General features: G+C 39.2%; 1 protein-coding gene across 1 annotated transcript; it reads right to left on the bottom strand.

Annotated features, from left to right (window-relative positions):
• Window positions 1-60: 60 nt before the first annotated feature.
• Window positions 61-16443, bottom strand: LOC149980695 (low affinity immunoglobulin gamma Fc region receptor II-b-like; the record flags this gene model as incomplete). Its single annotated transcript, XM_090185651.1, is given in 4 exon segments — window positions 61-629; window positions 2318-2593; window positions 8482-8526; window positions 16399-16443. Coding segments are annotated over 4 exon segments (915 nt in total), but the record flags the coding sequence as incomplete, so codon positions are not given.
• Window positions 16444-17640: the final 1197 nt, after the last annotated feature.

The following is a 17640-nucleotide window of genomic DNA, read 5'->3' as shown; positions in this document are numbered from 1 at the left end:
GTGTGTGTGTGTGTGTGTGTGTGTGTGTGTGTGTGTGTGTGTGTGTGTGTGTGTACCTCTCCTCCTCCTGGGTTCTGGTTCCTGTATGATTCTGACGTCAGCATACGTAACATCTCTGGGTTCAGCTGCTACATCTTTGTTCCTCTTGCAGAACAGGACCAGTAGAATGATCAGAGAGATGGAGAGAGCAGCCACCAACCCAGAGACAGACAGAGGGAGGAGGAGAGAGGGGAGAAGGAGGGGGGTAGATATGCTTGCTTGAAAAACACAAGAGGAAACACAGCACAGTAAATAGTTAGAAGCTAATTGATTTATATCACCACAGGTACATATGTATTACTTCTAATGACTAACAGAGATGATAAGAACACACATTATTATGAATGTCTCACCTGTCACAGTCATCCTGCTCTCTGGTGATTCTCCTTCAGAGTTGGTACACTTGTAGAGTCCTTCATCTGACTTGGATACTGCAGGGATGGTCATCTCTCCTGTAGTCTCAGTCCTGATGAGGGATCCATCTTTGTAGAAATCAGCTATGAGGTTAGAGAGAGTCGCCTGATATCTGCAGCGCAGAGTCACAGAATCTCCCTTAGTCATAGGAAGGGCAGGGCTCTCCAGGATCACAGCTCCATCTGTATATAATATATAAACATCATATTTAAACAGGTCTCTCCAGGATCACAGCTCCAGCTGTATATAATATATAAACAGGTCTCTCCAGGATCACAGCTCCAGCTGTATATCATCTATAAGCAGGTCTCTCCAGGATCACAGCTCCAGCTGTATATAATATATAAACATCATATTTAAACAGGTCTCTCCAGGATCACAGCTCCAGCTGTATATAATATATAAACAGGTCTCTCCAGGATCACAGCTCCAGCTATATATAATATATAAACATCATATATAAACAGGTATCTCCAGGATCACAGCTCCAGCTGTATATAATATATAAACAGGTCTCTCCAGGATCACACCTCCAGCTGTATATAATGTATAAACATCATATATAAACAGGTATCTCCAGGATCACAGCTCCAGCTGTATATAATATATAAACATCATATATAAACAGGACTCTCCAGGATCACAGCTCCAGCTGTATATAATATATAAACAGGACTCTCCAGGATCACAGCTCCAGCTGTATATAATATATAAACATCATATATAAACAGGTCTCTCCAGGATCACAGCACCAGCTGTATATAATATATAAACATCATATATAAACAGGTCTCTCCAGGATCACAGCACCAGCTGTATATAATATATAAACAGGACTCTCCAGGATCACAACTCCAGCTGTATATAATATATAAACAGGTCTCTCCAGGATCACAACTCCAGCTGTATATAATATATAAACAGGACTCTCCAGGATCACAGCTCCAGCTGTATATAATATATAAACAGGACTCTCCAGGATCACAGCTCCAGCTGTATATAATATATGAACAGGTCTCTCCAGGATCACAGCTCCAGCTGTGTATAATATATAAACATCATATATAAACAGGTATCTCCAGGATCACAGCTCCAGCTGTATATAATATATAAACAGGTCTCTCCAGGATCACAGCACCAGCTGTATGTAATATATAAACATCATATATAAACAGGTCTCTCCAGGATCACAGCACCAGCTGTATATAATATATAAACATCATATATAAACAGGTCTCTCCAGGATCACAGCTCCAGCTGTATATAATATATAAACAGGACTCTCCAGGATCACAGCTCCAGCTGTATATAATATATAAACATCATATATAAACAGGTCTCTCCAGGATCACAGCTCCAGCTGTATATAATATATAAACAGGTCTCTCCAGGATCACAGCTCCAGCTGTATATAATATATAAACAGGACTCTCCAGGATCACAGCTCCAGCTGTATATAATATATAAACATCATATATAAACAGGTCTCTCCAGGATCACAGCACCAGCTGTATATAATATATAAACAGGTCTCTCCAGGATCACAGCTCCAGCTGTATATAATATATAAACAGGTCTCTCCAGGATCACAGCACCAGCTGTATATAATATATAAACATCATATATAAACAGGTCTCTCCAGGATCACAGCACCAGCTGTATATAATATATAAACATCATATATAAACAGGTCTCTCCAGGATCACAGCACCAGCTGTATATAATATATAAACAGGTCTCTCCAGGATCACAACTCCAGCTGTATATAATATATAAACATCATATATAAACATAATATCAGCTACCTGAAACCAGATGAACCACTAAACACAATAATGTCAGTAGATGGTGTTTGTGGACATACCATGTACTGTGATGTTGACAGCATTGCTGTGTTCTCCAGACCCAGACTCACACCAGTACTCTCCACTGTCTGATGGTTTTAGTGACACGATGCATGAAGATCCTTGTTGTTTTCCCCAGTCAGTATTACACTCTGAAAGGTTTCCTCTCTCTGTGGTCCTCACCACTCTCCATCCAGCAGAGTTTCCCTGAACCTCACAGCTCAGAGAGACAGACTCATATTCAAAGAACTGAGATCTGTCAGGACTGACACTCAGAGAGGCTGGAAGAGAGAGATCTCAGAGACAGAGAGACAATGAGAGAGAGGAAGGTAGAGAGAAGGAGAGAGAGAGGAAGGCAGAGAGGAGGAGAGAGAGAAAGAGAGTTGGAGAAAGGGAGAGAGAGAGTTTGTCTGAAGTAAATTATTAAATAAAGGTATCAAGAGCAGTAAAGCCTGTATTCTAACAGAGATGCTGAATCACAGCAGAGAGGCTATTCTCTAGCTGTTTAACCTGGTGATGAGGGGAGGATACTATCCTGAGATCTGGAGACAAGGCTTTATATTCTAACAGAGATGCTGAAACACAGCAGAGAGGCTATTCTCTAGCTGTTTAACCTGGTGATGAGGGGAGGATACTATCCTGAGATCTGGAGACAAGGCTTTAAATTCTAAAAGAGATGCTGAATCACAGCAGAGAGGCTATTCTCTAGCTGTTTAACCTAGTGATGAGGGGAGGATACTATCCTGAGATCTAGAGACAAGGCTTTAAATTCTAACAGAGATGCTGAAACACAGCAGAGAGAGGCTATTCTCTAGCTGTTTAACCTGGTGATGGGGGTAGGATACTATCCTAACCACTAGGCTACCTGCCGCCCCAATATACAGCGTCCTCTGTAATTATTGGGACAGTGAAGGGTTGGTAGGGTTAGTGTAGGGTAGGTGGGGTTAGTGTAGGGGTAGGTAGGGTTAGTGTAGGGGTAGGTAGGGTTAGTGTAGGGTAGGTAGGGTTAGTGTAGGGTAGGTAGGGGTAGTGTAGGGTAGGTAGGGGTAGTGTAGGGGTAGGTAGGGGTAGTGTAGGGTAGGTAGGGTTAGTGTAGGGTATGTAGGGTTAGTGTAGGGGTAGGTAGAGATAGTGTAGGGGTAGGTAGGGTTAGTGTAGGGTAGGTAGGGTTAGTGTAGGGTAGGTAGGGTTAGTGTAGGGTAGGTAGGGTTAGAGTAGGGTAGGTAGGGTTAGAGTAGGGTAGGTAGGGTTAGTGTAGGGTAGGTAGGGTTAGTGTAGGGTAGGTAGGGTTAGTGTAGGGTAGGTAGGGTTAGTGTGGGGTAGGTAGGGATAGTGTAGGGGTAGGTAGGGTTAGAGTAGGGTAGGTAGGGTTAGTTTAGGGTAGGTAGGGTTAGTGTAGGGGTAGGTAGGGTTAGAGTAGGGTAGGTAGGGTTAGTGTAGGGTAGGTAGGGTTAGTGTGGGGTAGGTAGGAGAGTAGAATGACATGTCAAAACCAATGAAGAGACCAAATCAAATCAAATCAAATTTTATTTGTCACATACACATGGTTAGCAGATGTTAATGCGAGCGTAGCAAAATGCTTGTGCTTCTAGTTCCGACAATGCAGTAATAACCAACAAGTAATCTAGCTAACAATTCCAAAACTACTACCTTATAGACACAAGTGTAAGGGGATAAAGAATATGTACATAAAGATATATGAATGAGTGATGGTACAGAGCGGCATAGGCAAGATACAGTAGATGGTATTGAGTGCAGTATATACATATGAGATGAGTATGTAAACAAAGTGGCATAGTTAAAGTGGCTAGTGATACATGTATTACATAAAGATGCAGTAGATGATATAGAGTACAGTATATACGTATACATATGAGATGAATAATGTAGGGTATGTAAACATTATATTAGGTAGCATTGTTTAAAGTGGCTAGTGATATATTTTACATCAATTCCCATCAATTCCCATTCTTAAAGTGGCTGGAGTTGAGTCAGTGTGTTGGCAGCAGCCACTCAATGTTCGTGGTGGCTGTTTAACAGTCTGATGGCCTTGAGATAGAAGCTGTTTTTCAGTCTCTCGGTCCCAGCTTTGATGCACCTGTACTGACCTCGCCTTCTGGATGATAGCGGGGTGAACAGGCAGTGGCTCGGGTTGTTGTTGTCCTTGATGATCTTTATGGCCTTCCTGTGACATCGGGTGGTGTAGGTGTCCTGGAGGGCAGGTAGTTTGCCCTCGGTGATGCGTTGTGCAGACCTCACTACCCTCTGGAGAGCCTTACGGTTGTGGGCGGAGCAGTTGCCGTACCAGGCGGTGATACAGCCCGACAGGATGCTCTCGATTGTGCATCTGTAGAAGTTTGTGAGTGCTTTTGGTGACAAGCCGAATTTCTTCAGCCTCCTGAGGTTGAAGAGGCGCTGCTGTGCCTTCTTCACGATGCTGTCTGTGTGGGTGGACCAATTCAGTTTGTCTGTGATGTGTACACCGAGGAACTTAAAACTTACTTCCTTCTCCACTACTTCCATCAATGTGGATAGGGGGGTGTTCCCTCTGCTGTTTCCTGAAGTCCATAATCATCTCCTTAATTTTGTCGATGTTGATGTGAGGTTATTTTCCTGATACCACACTCCGAGGGCCCTCACCTCCTCCCTGTAGGCCGTCTCGTCGTTGTTGGTAATCAAGCCTACCACTGTTGTGTCGTCCGCAAACTTGATGATTGACTTGGAGGCGTGCATGGCCACGCAGTCGTGGGTGAACAGGGAGTACAGGAGAGGGCTCAGAACGCACCCTTGTGGGGCCCCAGTGTTGAGGATCAGCGGGGTGGAAGTGTTGTTGCCTACCCTCACCACCTGGGGGCGGCCCGTCAGGAAGTCCAGTACCCAGTTGCACAGGGCGGGGTCGAGACCCAGGGTCTCGAGCTTGATGACGAGCTTGGAGGGCACTATGGTGTTAAATGCCGAGCTGTAGTCGATGAACAGCATTCTCACATAGGTATTCCTCTTGTCCAGATGGGTTAGGGCAGTGTGCAGTGTGGTTGAGATTGCATCGTCTGTGGACCTATTTGGGCGGTAAGCAAATTGGAGTGGGTCTAGGGTGTCAGGTAGGGTGGAGGTGATATGGTCCTTGACTAGTCTCTCAAAGCACTTCATGATGACGGAAGTGAGTGCTACGGGGCGGTAGTCGTTTAGCTCAGTTACCTTAGCTTTCTTGGGAACAGGAACAATGGTGGCCCTCTTGAAGCATGTGGGAACAACAGCCTGGGTTAGGGATTGATTGAATATGTCCGTAAACACACCAGCCAGCTGGTCTGCGCATGCTCTGAGGGCGCGGCTGGGGATGCCGTCTGGGCCTGCAGCCTTGCGAGGGTCGACATGTTTTCCTCACGTCGGCTGCAGTGAAGGAGAGTCCGCATGTTTTAGTTGCGGGCCGTGTCAGTGGCACTGTATTGTCCTCAAAGCGGGCAAAAAAGTTATTTAGTCTGCCTGGGAGCAAGACATCCTGGTCCGTGACTGGGCTGGTTTTCTTTTTGTAATCCGTGATTGACTGTAGACCCTGCCACATACCTCTTGTGTCTGAGCCGTTGAATTGAGATTCTACTTTGTCTCTATACTGACGCTTAGCTTGTTTGATTGCCATGCGGAGGGAATAGTTACACTGTTTGTATTCGGTCATGTTTCCGGTCACCTTGCCCTGATTAAAAGCAGTGGTTCGGGCTTTCAGTTTCACGCGAATGCTGCCATCAATCCACGGTTTCTGGTTTGGGAATGTTTTAATAGTTGCTATGGGAACGACATCTTCAATGCACGTTCTAATGAACTCGCTCACCGAATCAGCGTATTCGTCAATGTTGTTGTCTGACGCAATACGAAACATATCCCAGTCCACGTGATGGAAGCAGTCTTGGAGTGTGGAATCAGATTGGTCGGACCAGCGTTGAACAGACCTCAGCGCGGGAGCTTCTTGTTTTAGTTTCTGTCTGTAGGCAGGGATCAACAAAATGGAGTCGTGGTCAGCTTTTCCGAAAGGAGGGCGGGGCAGGGCCTTATATGCGTCGCGGAAGTTAGAATAGCAGTGATCCAAGGTTTTTCCAGCCCTGGTTGCGCAATCGATATGCTGATAAAATTTAGGGAGTCTTGTTTTCAGATTAGCCTTGTCAAAATCCCCAGCTACAATGAATGCAGCCTCCGGATAAATGGATTCCAGTTTGCAAAGAGTCAAATAAAGTTCGTTCAGAGCCATCGATGTGTCTGCTTGGGGGGGAATATATACGGCTGTGATTATAATCGAAGAGAATTCCCTTTGTAGATAATGCGGTCGACATTTGATTGTGAGGAATTCTAAATCAGGTGAACAGAAGGACTTGAGTTCCTGTATATTGTTGTGACCACACCACGTCACGTTAACCATGAAGCATACACCCCCACCCCTCTTCTTACCAGAAAGATGTTTGTTTCTGTCTGCGCGATGCGTGGAGAAACCAGCTGGCTGCACCGATTCCGATAGCGTCTCTCCAGTGAGCCATGTTTCCGTGAAGCAAAGAACGTTACAGTCTCTGATGTCCCTCTGGAATGCTACCCTTGCTCGGATTTCATCAACCTTGTTGTCAAGAGACTGGACATTGGCGAGAAGAATGCTAGGGAGTGGTGCACGATGTGCCCGTCTCCGGAGTCTGACCAGAAGACCGCTCCGTTTCCCCCTTTTACGAAGTCGTTTTTTTGGGTCGCCGGCTGGGATCTATTCCGTTGTCCTGGGTGAAAGGCAGAACACAGGATCCACTCCGTTGTCCTGGGTGAAAGGCAGAACATAGGATTTGATTCGCGAAAGTCATAATCTTGGTCGTACTGATGGTGAGTTGACGCTGCTCTTATATTCAGTAGTTCTTCTCGACTGTATGTAATGAAACCTAAGATGACCTGGGGTACTAATGTAAGAAATAACACGTAAAAAAACAAAAAACTGCATAGTTTCCTAGGAACGCGAAGCGAGGCGGCCATCTCTGTCGGCGCCGGAAGTTGTTGTGTGGGAAGAAATGTTACTATTATAGAACAGGTGATGAATATAGAGAAATGTTACTATTATAGAACAGGTGATGAATATAGAGAAATGTTACTATTATAGAACAGGTGATGAATATAGAGAAATGTTACTATTATAGAACAGGTGATGAATATAGAGAAATGTTACTATTATAGAACAGGTGATGAATATAGAGAAATGTTACTATTATAGAACAGGTGATGAATATAGAGAAATGTTACTATTATAGAACAGGTGATGAATATAGAGAAATGTTACTATTATAGAACAGGTGATGAATATAGAGAAATGTTACTATTATAGAACAGGTGATGAATATAGAGAAATGTTACTATTATAGAACAGGTGATGAATATAGAGAAATGTTACTATTATAGAACAGGTGATGAATATAGAGAAATGTTACTATTATAGAACAGGTGATGAATATAGAGAAATGTTACTATTATAGAACAGGTGATGAATATAGAGAAATGTTACTATTATAGAACAGGTGATGAATATAGAGAAATGTTACTATTATAGAACAGGTGATGAATATAGAGAAATGTTACTATTATAGAACAGGTGATGAATATAGAGAAATGTTACTATTATAGAACAGGTGATGAATATAGAGAAATGTTACTATTATAGAACAGGTGATGAATATAGAGAAATGTTACTATTATAGAACAGGTGATGAATATAGAGAAATGTTACTATTATAGAACAGGTGATGAATATAGAGAAATGTTACTATTATAGAACAGGTGATGAATATAGAGAAATGTTACTATTATAGAACAGGTGATGAATATAGAGAAATGTTACTATTATAGAACAGGTGAGGAATATAGAGAAATGTTACTATTATAGAACAGGTGATGAATATAGAGAAATGTTACTATTATAGAACAGGTGATGAATATAGAGAAATGTTACTATTATAGAACAGGTGATGAATATAGAGAAATGTTACTATTATAGAACAGGTGAGGAATATAGAGAAATGTTACTATTATAGAACAGGTGATGAATATAGAGAAATGTTACTATTATAGAACAGGTGAGGAATATAGAGAAATGTTACTATTATAGAACAGGTGAGGAATATAGAGAAATGTTACTATTATAGAACAGGTGATGAATATAGAGAAATGTACTCACCTCCACCTTGTCCGAGGCTACAGTATACCAGTGTACTCAACAGCACTGAAACACACAGAGAGAACTATCACTATGGTACATGATGTAAACACTGAAACACACAGAGAGAACTATCACTATGGTACATGATGTAAACACTGAAACACACAGAGAGAACTATCACTATGGTACATGATGTAAACACTGAAACACACAGAGAGAACTATCACTATGGTACATGATGTAAACACTGAAACACACAGAGAGAACTATCACTATGGTACATGATGGAAACACTGAAACACACAGAGAGAACTATCACTATGGTACATGATGTAAACACTGAAACACACAGAGAGAACTATCACTATGGTACATGATGTAAACACTGAAACACACAGAGAGAACTATCACTATGGTACATGATGTAAACACTGAAACACACAGAGAGAACTATCACTATGGTACATGATGGAAAAACACTGAGCTGTACCACAGATATTCATTTGTATATTGATGCATTTCAGTGCCAATATAATTAACACCCCCCATCAAAATCCTTCAGTTGAAGAGAGATCTGTTTTTTAAAATGGGCTGCGTCTCATTCCACCACATCTCCTTTGTTGGACTTCCACATCTGCTGTGTGCGGCTCTACGAGGCTCAAGGGATTCATCTGAAGTCAGAAACGCAACTTCTGTCTGTACCGTCTGGGCTGCAAACTAATATGACCCCACTATGGAAAGAGGAGACTCTCAGCTACAAACTAATATGACCCCACTATGGAAAGAGGAGACTCTCAGCTACAAACTAATATGACCCCACTATGGAAAGAGGAGACTCTCAGCTACAAACTAATATGACCCCACTATGGAAAGAGGAGACTCTCAGCTACAAAGGTGTTAAGGGAATTTTTATCAATGATGACTAATTATGTATACATTTCAATCAGGACTGACTAGTCCAAATGCTATTATGTACTGTACATAATGAATTTTCTCTCTTGCTCCCATTCCCAATTGTATATAATATAGTCAGGAGTTTAGTAACAATGACGGTCTGTTCCTTTGTACAAATGAATGAACTATCTCCAGATGGCAGGGACGGACTATCTCCAGACTGTCTAGAATGCTGATTTACAGTGACTGACCTTGGCTTTAAGAGAGGAGGGAAGGCTCGAGAACTATAGGGCCTCTACCCGTGTCATCAAGAGATAGAACATTTAGGAAACGCTGATGTCATTTTCAGTTTATAACCTGTGGTAAAATGTACCAGTACTCTCTTGAATTAAACGCTGTTACCTGACTTTTAAGACTGGTCTCGATCTATTTCATGCATAAATGATACATTTACAACTTATTATGAAATAGAGAGAGTGCGAATTTGGTTTTGGCTACAAAACATATAGGAATTTAGAATTCTTCTAACAATTGGTCCTTCGATCCTGGATCTAAATACCCCTCCCTGTTATCTGGAGGTAGTACGCTGAAAATCGTGCACGGACGAGTTTTTGACTCGTTTTACTAAAAAGACCTGACCTCCGAATTGAGGTTAAAATTCAGGCCTCCGTATTATCATGGATTCCAGGAAAGGTGACTAGATTCAAACGAACAGTGCTTTTCCCAGTCGGCAGCAGGTATAGTAGCCTTTATTCTCGAATTTGGGAGGGATTATTTAGGATATTTATTGATTAAAATGTTATGAAGGAGTTGAATTTGATCAATAATAGGTGCTTGAATATTCTGAACAAATAAAATGGGTTTCTACCTTGGGTTTTAACCAAAATCAATAGGAAGGAAGCAGGTCTGAAATTGACCTGTGGTAAGGTGCGCTACCATTAAATAAACTAGAGCTTAATAAATCCTGGTCTTGCAAGCCAGAAGGTTATTAAGGAGAGATATAGTATGCATTGGAGAATTAGGACGCTTGTTCCGTACAAATAGGATAGCCATTAATTCAAAAAACATACCTAAATAAAGTTTGAACCTGAGTCTATCTGTATATGGGAAGTAGTCTGATTATCAAGAAGTAGCAGATAAGATATATATATATATATATAACAGGTGAGGATAAATTAGGCTTGGTGAGAAGGCAGGGTAATTCTAGGCGAACAGAATAATTGAACCTGTACAATGCTGAAAGAAATTAATATCAAAGGATGAAGTAACTTAGTCTAGAGTAGTGAGATATGAGACATTAACGTTGAAAGTCCCAAAAATAATATCCTATGGGTGAAATGGGATGTCCGATCGAAAGTCTTCTATGGACGGGGTTCACAGGAAGGAAAATACATACTGATTATTTTTAAAGGGACACACACATAGTCAGACAGAAAAAGACTAAAAGTAACTAAGTGACGGTAAATTGCAAATTCGTAGAACCACACGCACATAGAATTTAAAATTAAATATAGTAAGGCATAGATAAGTGATTAAATACCATAGCTACTAGTAACGGTAAGGATTAAGAATGGGTGGAAATGCCTCAAAAGAAGCCCCGGTAACGGGAGATGAGCGTTATAAGATGGAGAAAGAAATACGATTTTGACGGCCGTCTACATGTAGAAAAGCTGGAATCCCTTATAAAAACAGATACATAAGGAATGTGGAAATAATGTGAAAAAGCAGAATAAACAGGGGTTATACACAGCCAGAGTTTGGCTTTCGGAAGCAAAAAAGAGAATGGGACGCGCAGAGAAAAAGGTTAAATAAAATTTGATTTGATTTGATTTGATTTAAATCTGACAAGACTCGAGAGGCGCTGCCCTCCGCTCCCGCAGATGAAAACCAATTAACCAATTGGGTGGAGGTGAGGGTAACAAACTATATCTTCCTCGATTATACCAACAATACAGAGATAATCCAATCGGCTGCAGGAGCTACCTGTGAAATTACCACCCAAGTATGTGGATCCCGCTGAAGCCGAGGGAGGTATAATGGAGTTAGAAAAGGGAATAAAGTCGAGAAAAATGAATAAGGTGAGACAAAATAAAAATACAACATGTTTTAATTGTAACCAAATTGGACAATTCGCCCGGGAGTGTAACACTCCCTGCAAAAGTCGTCAACAAGGTTGTAATTTAACTGTGGGGAAAGTCAGAGGCGACAATCGGGTAAAGAAAAATAAAGGTCAGATACAAAGGGAGCGAGATTAATGAGAATCCTAAACTGAGGAAAAACTTTGGCCGTTTTAAATTGGGGCTATTTTCTGTTGTCTAGATGCCGGAGTAACAAATACAGATACCTAAAATGGGTATATTTGCGGAGAGTCTCAGTCAATTCCATAGCACTGGTGGTATAGTGGTGAGCACAGCACTCTTACCAACGGCAATCCACGGTTCGGTTCCCAGCCGAGGCGGTTAACTGAAACTGATATTAGAGTGAAATTCACCTATTTGCATGTTTTGCCGGAAAAATACGGTCTCCACTAAATATAACTGAACGTTTATTATGTGTTTTAGATTGAATAAAAAATAAATAAAAAAGAAGTCGTTAAAAATAATGGCGAGACAATTGATGTAATACGCTATTTTGCCCAAAATGATCTGGGGGAATAATGTATTGAGATGGGAGTCGTATTTAAATACATGTATCATAGAAGAGAAAGTCACCTAAAGTTAAATGTAGGGGATAACGGAGAGATACGATACAATTTCATGCTATCCGGACATTATAGCTATTTATGAATCAACTGACATATGATAAGTTTAACACAAAACATGGTACGTTTAAATGTTAGAGTATTGTACGTTGAGAAGTTTGGTTGGTTTTACTTTGATGATTAGAATTTAAAACTGAACGCAATCTGAATAGGGAATATATATTTTACAGAGGCAGGCAGATGGGTGATGACGTTTCACGTTGAACAACATCGTTCCTCAAATGTAAACAGAGAAAAGGGGTTGTGGCATTTAGAGGGAAAATGGGTTGTGGCATTTAGAGGGAAAATGGGTTGTGGCATTTAGAGGGAAAATGGGTTGTGGCATTTAGAGGGAAAATGCGTGCATTATAGCTTAGAGTTACTTTTCAAAAGCGGCCAGAAGTTCCAAATACATTTCTTTTAAAAAGGAGAAGTATCGTAAAGATAGTCTGAAAAGATGCTACAGCTAGCAACATAATTGCTAGGCATTCAATTGGGCTATATAGTGCACTACTTTAGACGAGAGTCCTATTCCCTATATAGTGCACTACTTTGGACTATAAAATAGGTAAGAATAGTTGAATCGTAAAAAGTTGTGGTTGTTTTCCCGAGTATTGATTTTTGGTTAGGTAACGCCAGTGAATTCAAACAAGAAGTTAACGTATTCTAAAAACATCATCTGTTTTCATTACAGAAGCAAGTAAATGTCTTATCTTAAAGGGACAGTGCACGTTTATCACAGTGGTTTGAGTGTATGGCAGTGTATAAAATATTTTGAGGCGACAATTTGGAGATGGACTGAATGAGTTACATGAAACATCGAGGGATTTGGAGCAAATGATGTGAAGAGATTATCATAATTATTAGTAGTTTCGTTGTTGTAGTAAACGTTTGGGTTAAGGGGATTTCCCTGTTCCCAGAGACAAGGTATTTTAAAGGGGTACACTCACAGATGGATTATTAGGAGTTTTAATTAGACAAGTGAATAACGTATTGGGAATAGAGTCGTAATTAAAATACTAAGTCAAAGACGAGACAGTTACTTAGATGAAAATTAATTCTAAATAATAACGAAGAGACAATTACGATCTATACCCATCGAAATGTTTTATAAAATTAGCGTTGGGGTAATAAATTATAATTCAATATTTTAACAGATGTGATAAATTAGGTTTGGTTTTTCGAACAACAATTATTTACAATTCATTGAAAGTCGCTACGAATTGGGATGAGGTTGAGTCACTTTTCAGAAGGTGATAAAAAAGTCCATATACCTACTTGTTTGGTTGCTATGAGACTGGTTATTCTAGGAGTTGATTTAACTTAATTAAGCATTTGTTCTGGTGTGTTTAAGTAGGATTCTTCATACCGGGACGGATGGAATTTATCTAAAGGATGTGAGTTGAAGGAGCCAAGGGAAAACGCGTTTACATTTTTAATAAATATCTGGGATTAGGATTTCTTACTCTGAGAAATGTACGACATTTGCGGCAGAGGGGAAAAAGTAATACAATAATGTTATCGGGTTAATTGTATCTAAGGGAAGCATTGGATAATAATGTTATCTGGTTAATGGTATCTAAGGGAAGCATTGGATAATAAGGTTATCTGGTTAATTGTATCTAAGGGAAGCATTGGATAATAAGGTTATCAGGTTAATTGTATCTAAGGGAAGCATTGGATAATAATGTTATCAGGTTAATTGTATCATGTAAGCATGTTCATTTAAGTAAACATATACATTGACGTTGTTTAAAACTTATGATTAATGATTTGAGGTAAAGGGGAATCATCATTAGGTTTAGTTTATAGTTCACTTTTGAGTTTCTGAATCGATGTAGCATAGTGAATGCTAGTTAGGCGTGTTGTGTTCTTCTGGGAAAATTGATGTTTAGGTGTCTCACTTTTAGATGTTTCCTGGGATTATAATCTTGGGGAGAATGAGGCCATAAACGACCAAATTAAAACAGGTCTGGAAGTATATACACATAAAACCACTGTTAGGACTATTTGTTTTAGTGCAAAGGTATTTTAAAGAGGCACGCTCACATATGGAACTTTATGAGTTTTAATTATACAAGTTAATTTTTTGATTTTATGACCTATTGATCTTATCGTGACTGTCTTCTGAGGTCTGATCAGCCTCAGGGGAGAGTCATTTGTATAATGAATGTGGTCATATTGAGTTACTAGTTTTAAGGATAAATTCATTATAATGGAGTTTTGGTTAGGGGTTTAGAATTATTGTTTGAATCACTGAAGAGAAAGTGGTTCAGGATTCTGTTTTACAATATTAGCTGTAAAGTTTTTAAATGGGCTATTAATTATTTGGTATTGTAACAGAGAAAAAGTCATATTTATCATTGAGAATAAATAGGGGAAGATAAGATAGATTAAGCCAATAGGGCAGGGAATTACATAGAAAAATAAGTTTCAGTTCTTAGGGGTGATAAATTACTGTAGATAAGGTATTCCACACTATGCAACATATATTAAATTCATGTTATTGTCAGATAGAATACTGAGGGTCCCCGAAGGAGAGGGCTTGTTAGTGTAGGAAGGATTTTTAATATGGTTAGCATTTATTAGACCTTGTTTGATTATTATAAGTTTTTAAATAGTATTACATTTATATAGACTCTTTTTTTCTACTGTGTTCTTGACTTGTTAATTGTTTACTCCATGTGTAACTCTGTGTTGTCTGTTCACACTGCTGTGCTTTATCTTGGCCAGGTCGCAGTTGTAAATGAGAACTTGTTCTCAACTAGCCTACCTGGTTAAATAAAGGTGTTCTCAACTAGCCTACCTGGTTAAATAAAGGTGTTCTCAACTAGCCTACCTGGTTAAATAAAGGTGTTCTCAACTAGCCTACCTGGTTAAATAAAGGTGTTCTCAACTAGCCTACCTGGTTAAATAAAGGTGTTCTCAACTAGCCTACCTGGTTAAATAAAGGTGTTCTCAACTAGCCTACCTGGTTAAATAAAGGTGTTCTCAACTAGCCTACCTGGTTAAATAAAGGTGTTCTCAACTAGTCTACCTGGTTAAATAAAGGTGTTCTCAACTAGCCTACCTGGTTAAATAAAGGTGTTCTCGACTAGCCTACCTGGTTAAATAAGAGAGCAAAGACAGATACATTCATGACAAAGAAGGCACACGTCTTGACCCTGACAGAATAGAGGTTAACAAAACCAAAAGAAATCTGTCTTAACTCCCTTATTCCTTATGACAGTTTTTTGACTGTCTTTTTTGCCATTTCTGAATCGGTTATTAAATGCACAGGTGTAGTAGCAGTAGTACAGGCCAAAATAAAATATTTATTAAAAAAATTATACGTACTGTGTTCCTGAAATGTAAAATGAAATATCTTGTTGTCCATGATAGACCATTTAAAACAATTGTATATGTTAGCTGACCAGAACCACCCTTTTAAGAGGACATATTAAACCATACAGATATTAAACCATATAGATATTAAACTATATAGATATAAAACCATATAGATATTAAACTATATAGATATAAAACCATATATATATTAAACCATATAGATATTAAACTATATAGATATTAAACCATATAGATATTAAACTATATAGATATAAAACCATATAGATATTAAACTATATAGATATAAAACCATATAGATATTAAACCATATAGATAGTGAATGTTATAGATATTAAACTGTACAGATATTAAACCATATAGATATTAAACCATATAGATATTAAACCATATAGATATTAAACCATTCAGATTTTAAACTGTACAGATATTAAACTATATAGATATTAAACCATATAGATATTAAACTATATAGATATTAAACCATATAGATATTAAACTGTACAGATATTAAACCATATAGATATTAAACTATATAGATATTAAACCATATAGATATTAAACTATATAGATATTAAACCATATAGATATTAAACTATACAGATATTAAACCATATAGATATTAAACTATATAGATATTAAACTATATAGATATTAAACCATATAGATATTAAACTATATAGATATTAAACTATATAGATATTAAACTATATAGATATTAAACTATATAGATATTAAACCATATAGATATTAAACTGTACAGATATTAAACCATATAGATATTAAACTATATAGATATTAAACTATATAGATATTAAATTATATAGATATTAAACCATATAGATAGAACTATACAGATGTTAAACATTATAGATATTACACCATACAGATATAAAAATTATATCTAGACATTGAACCATATATATAATAAACCATTTAGATAATATTAAACTCACAGAGTAGAAGACAGGTGCGTTCCATCTCAACGTGTCGATCACTAACTCTCTAAACTCTAGTGACTTGTAGCCTGTCCATCCCTCCACCCACCTCTCCTCTCTACCCATCTATACTTCCTCTTGAGAAGGACTGAGAGGTGTGAAAGATGTGTGTGTGTGTGTCTGTGTCTGTGTCTGTGTGTGTGTGTGTGTGTGTGTGTGTGTGGGAGAAAAAGAGAGAGGGGGAGGGAGAGAGGGGGAGAGGGAGAGAGAAAGAGAGAGAGGGGGGAGAGGGAGAGAGAAAGAGAGAGAGGGGGGGAGAGAGAGAGAGAGAGAGAGGGGGGGGGAGAGGGAGAGAGAGAGAGAGAGGGGGGAGAGGGGGAGAGAGAGAGAGAAAGAGAGAGAGGGGGGAGAGGGGGAGAGAGAGAGAGAAAGAGAGAGAGGGGGGAGAGGGAGAGGGAGAGAAAGAGAGAGGGAGAGAGACGTAATGTCTTTATTCTTTTGGAACTTCTGTGAGTGTTCATTTTTATTGTTTTATTTCACTTCTGTATATTATCTACCTCACTTGGTTTGGCAATGTTAACATATGTTTCCCATGCCAATAAAGCCCTTGAATTGGTAGTTAGATACAGAGAGAGAGGGTGGAGTGGGGAAAGAGAGAGTGATAGAGAGGGAGATACAGTATATACAGAGAGAGACAGAGACAAAGAGTGAAACAGAAAGAGAGAGAGAGAGATAGAGACAGAGAGACACAGCTGCATGTGAGCTCACACATTCTTCAGCATGTTTTTACAAAAAGATAGAGTTAGATAAACTTGGATTTTTCCACAAGGACATGTACAGGATACTAACCTCCACAACATCACATTCACTACAAATCAAAACGCCAAACCTTCAACCTGATTATTGACAAATCTACCTGGAAGTATTCAAAGATTCTTATTTCCAATATTTACAGCAAATGGTCTGGCAAACAACCAACAGAAACCTGAAACACCATCCAACCTGGAACTGAGTGAGTCATGTTTAGTCTGAAGTCCAACCTGGAACTGAGTGAGTCATGTTTAGTCTGAAGTCCAACCTGGAACTGAGTGAGTCATGTTTAGTAGTCTGAAGTCCAACCTGGAACTGAGTGAGTCATGTTTAGTCTGAAGTCCAACCTGGAACTGAGTGAGTCATGTTTAGTCTGAAGTCCAACCTGGAACTGAGTGAGTCATGTTTAGTCTGAAGTCCAACCTGGAACTGAGTGAGTCATGTTTAGTC

Source organism: Oncorhynchus mykiss, chromosome 9, assembly GCF_057628025.1.
Source record: "Oncorhynchus mykiss isolate SJ-2025 chromosome 9, ASM5762802v1, whole genome shotgun sequence".
Taxonomy (NCBI): Eukaryota; Metazoa; Chordata; class Actinopteri; order Salmoniformes; family Salmonidae; genus Oncorhynchus; species Oncorhynchus mykiss.
The sequence above is the reverse complement of the archived record's forward strand: the minus strand, read 5'-3'. Positions and strand labels throughout refer to the sequence as shown.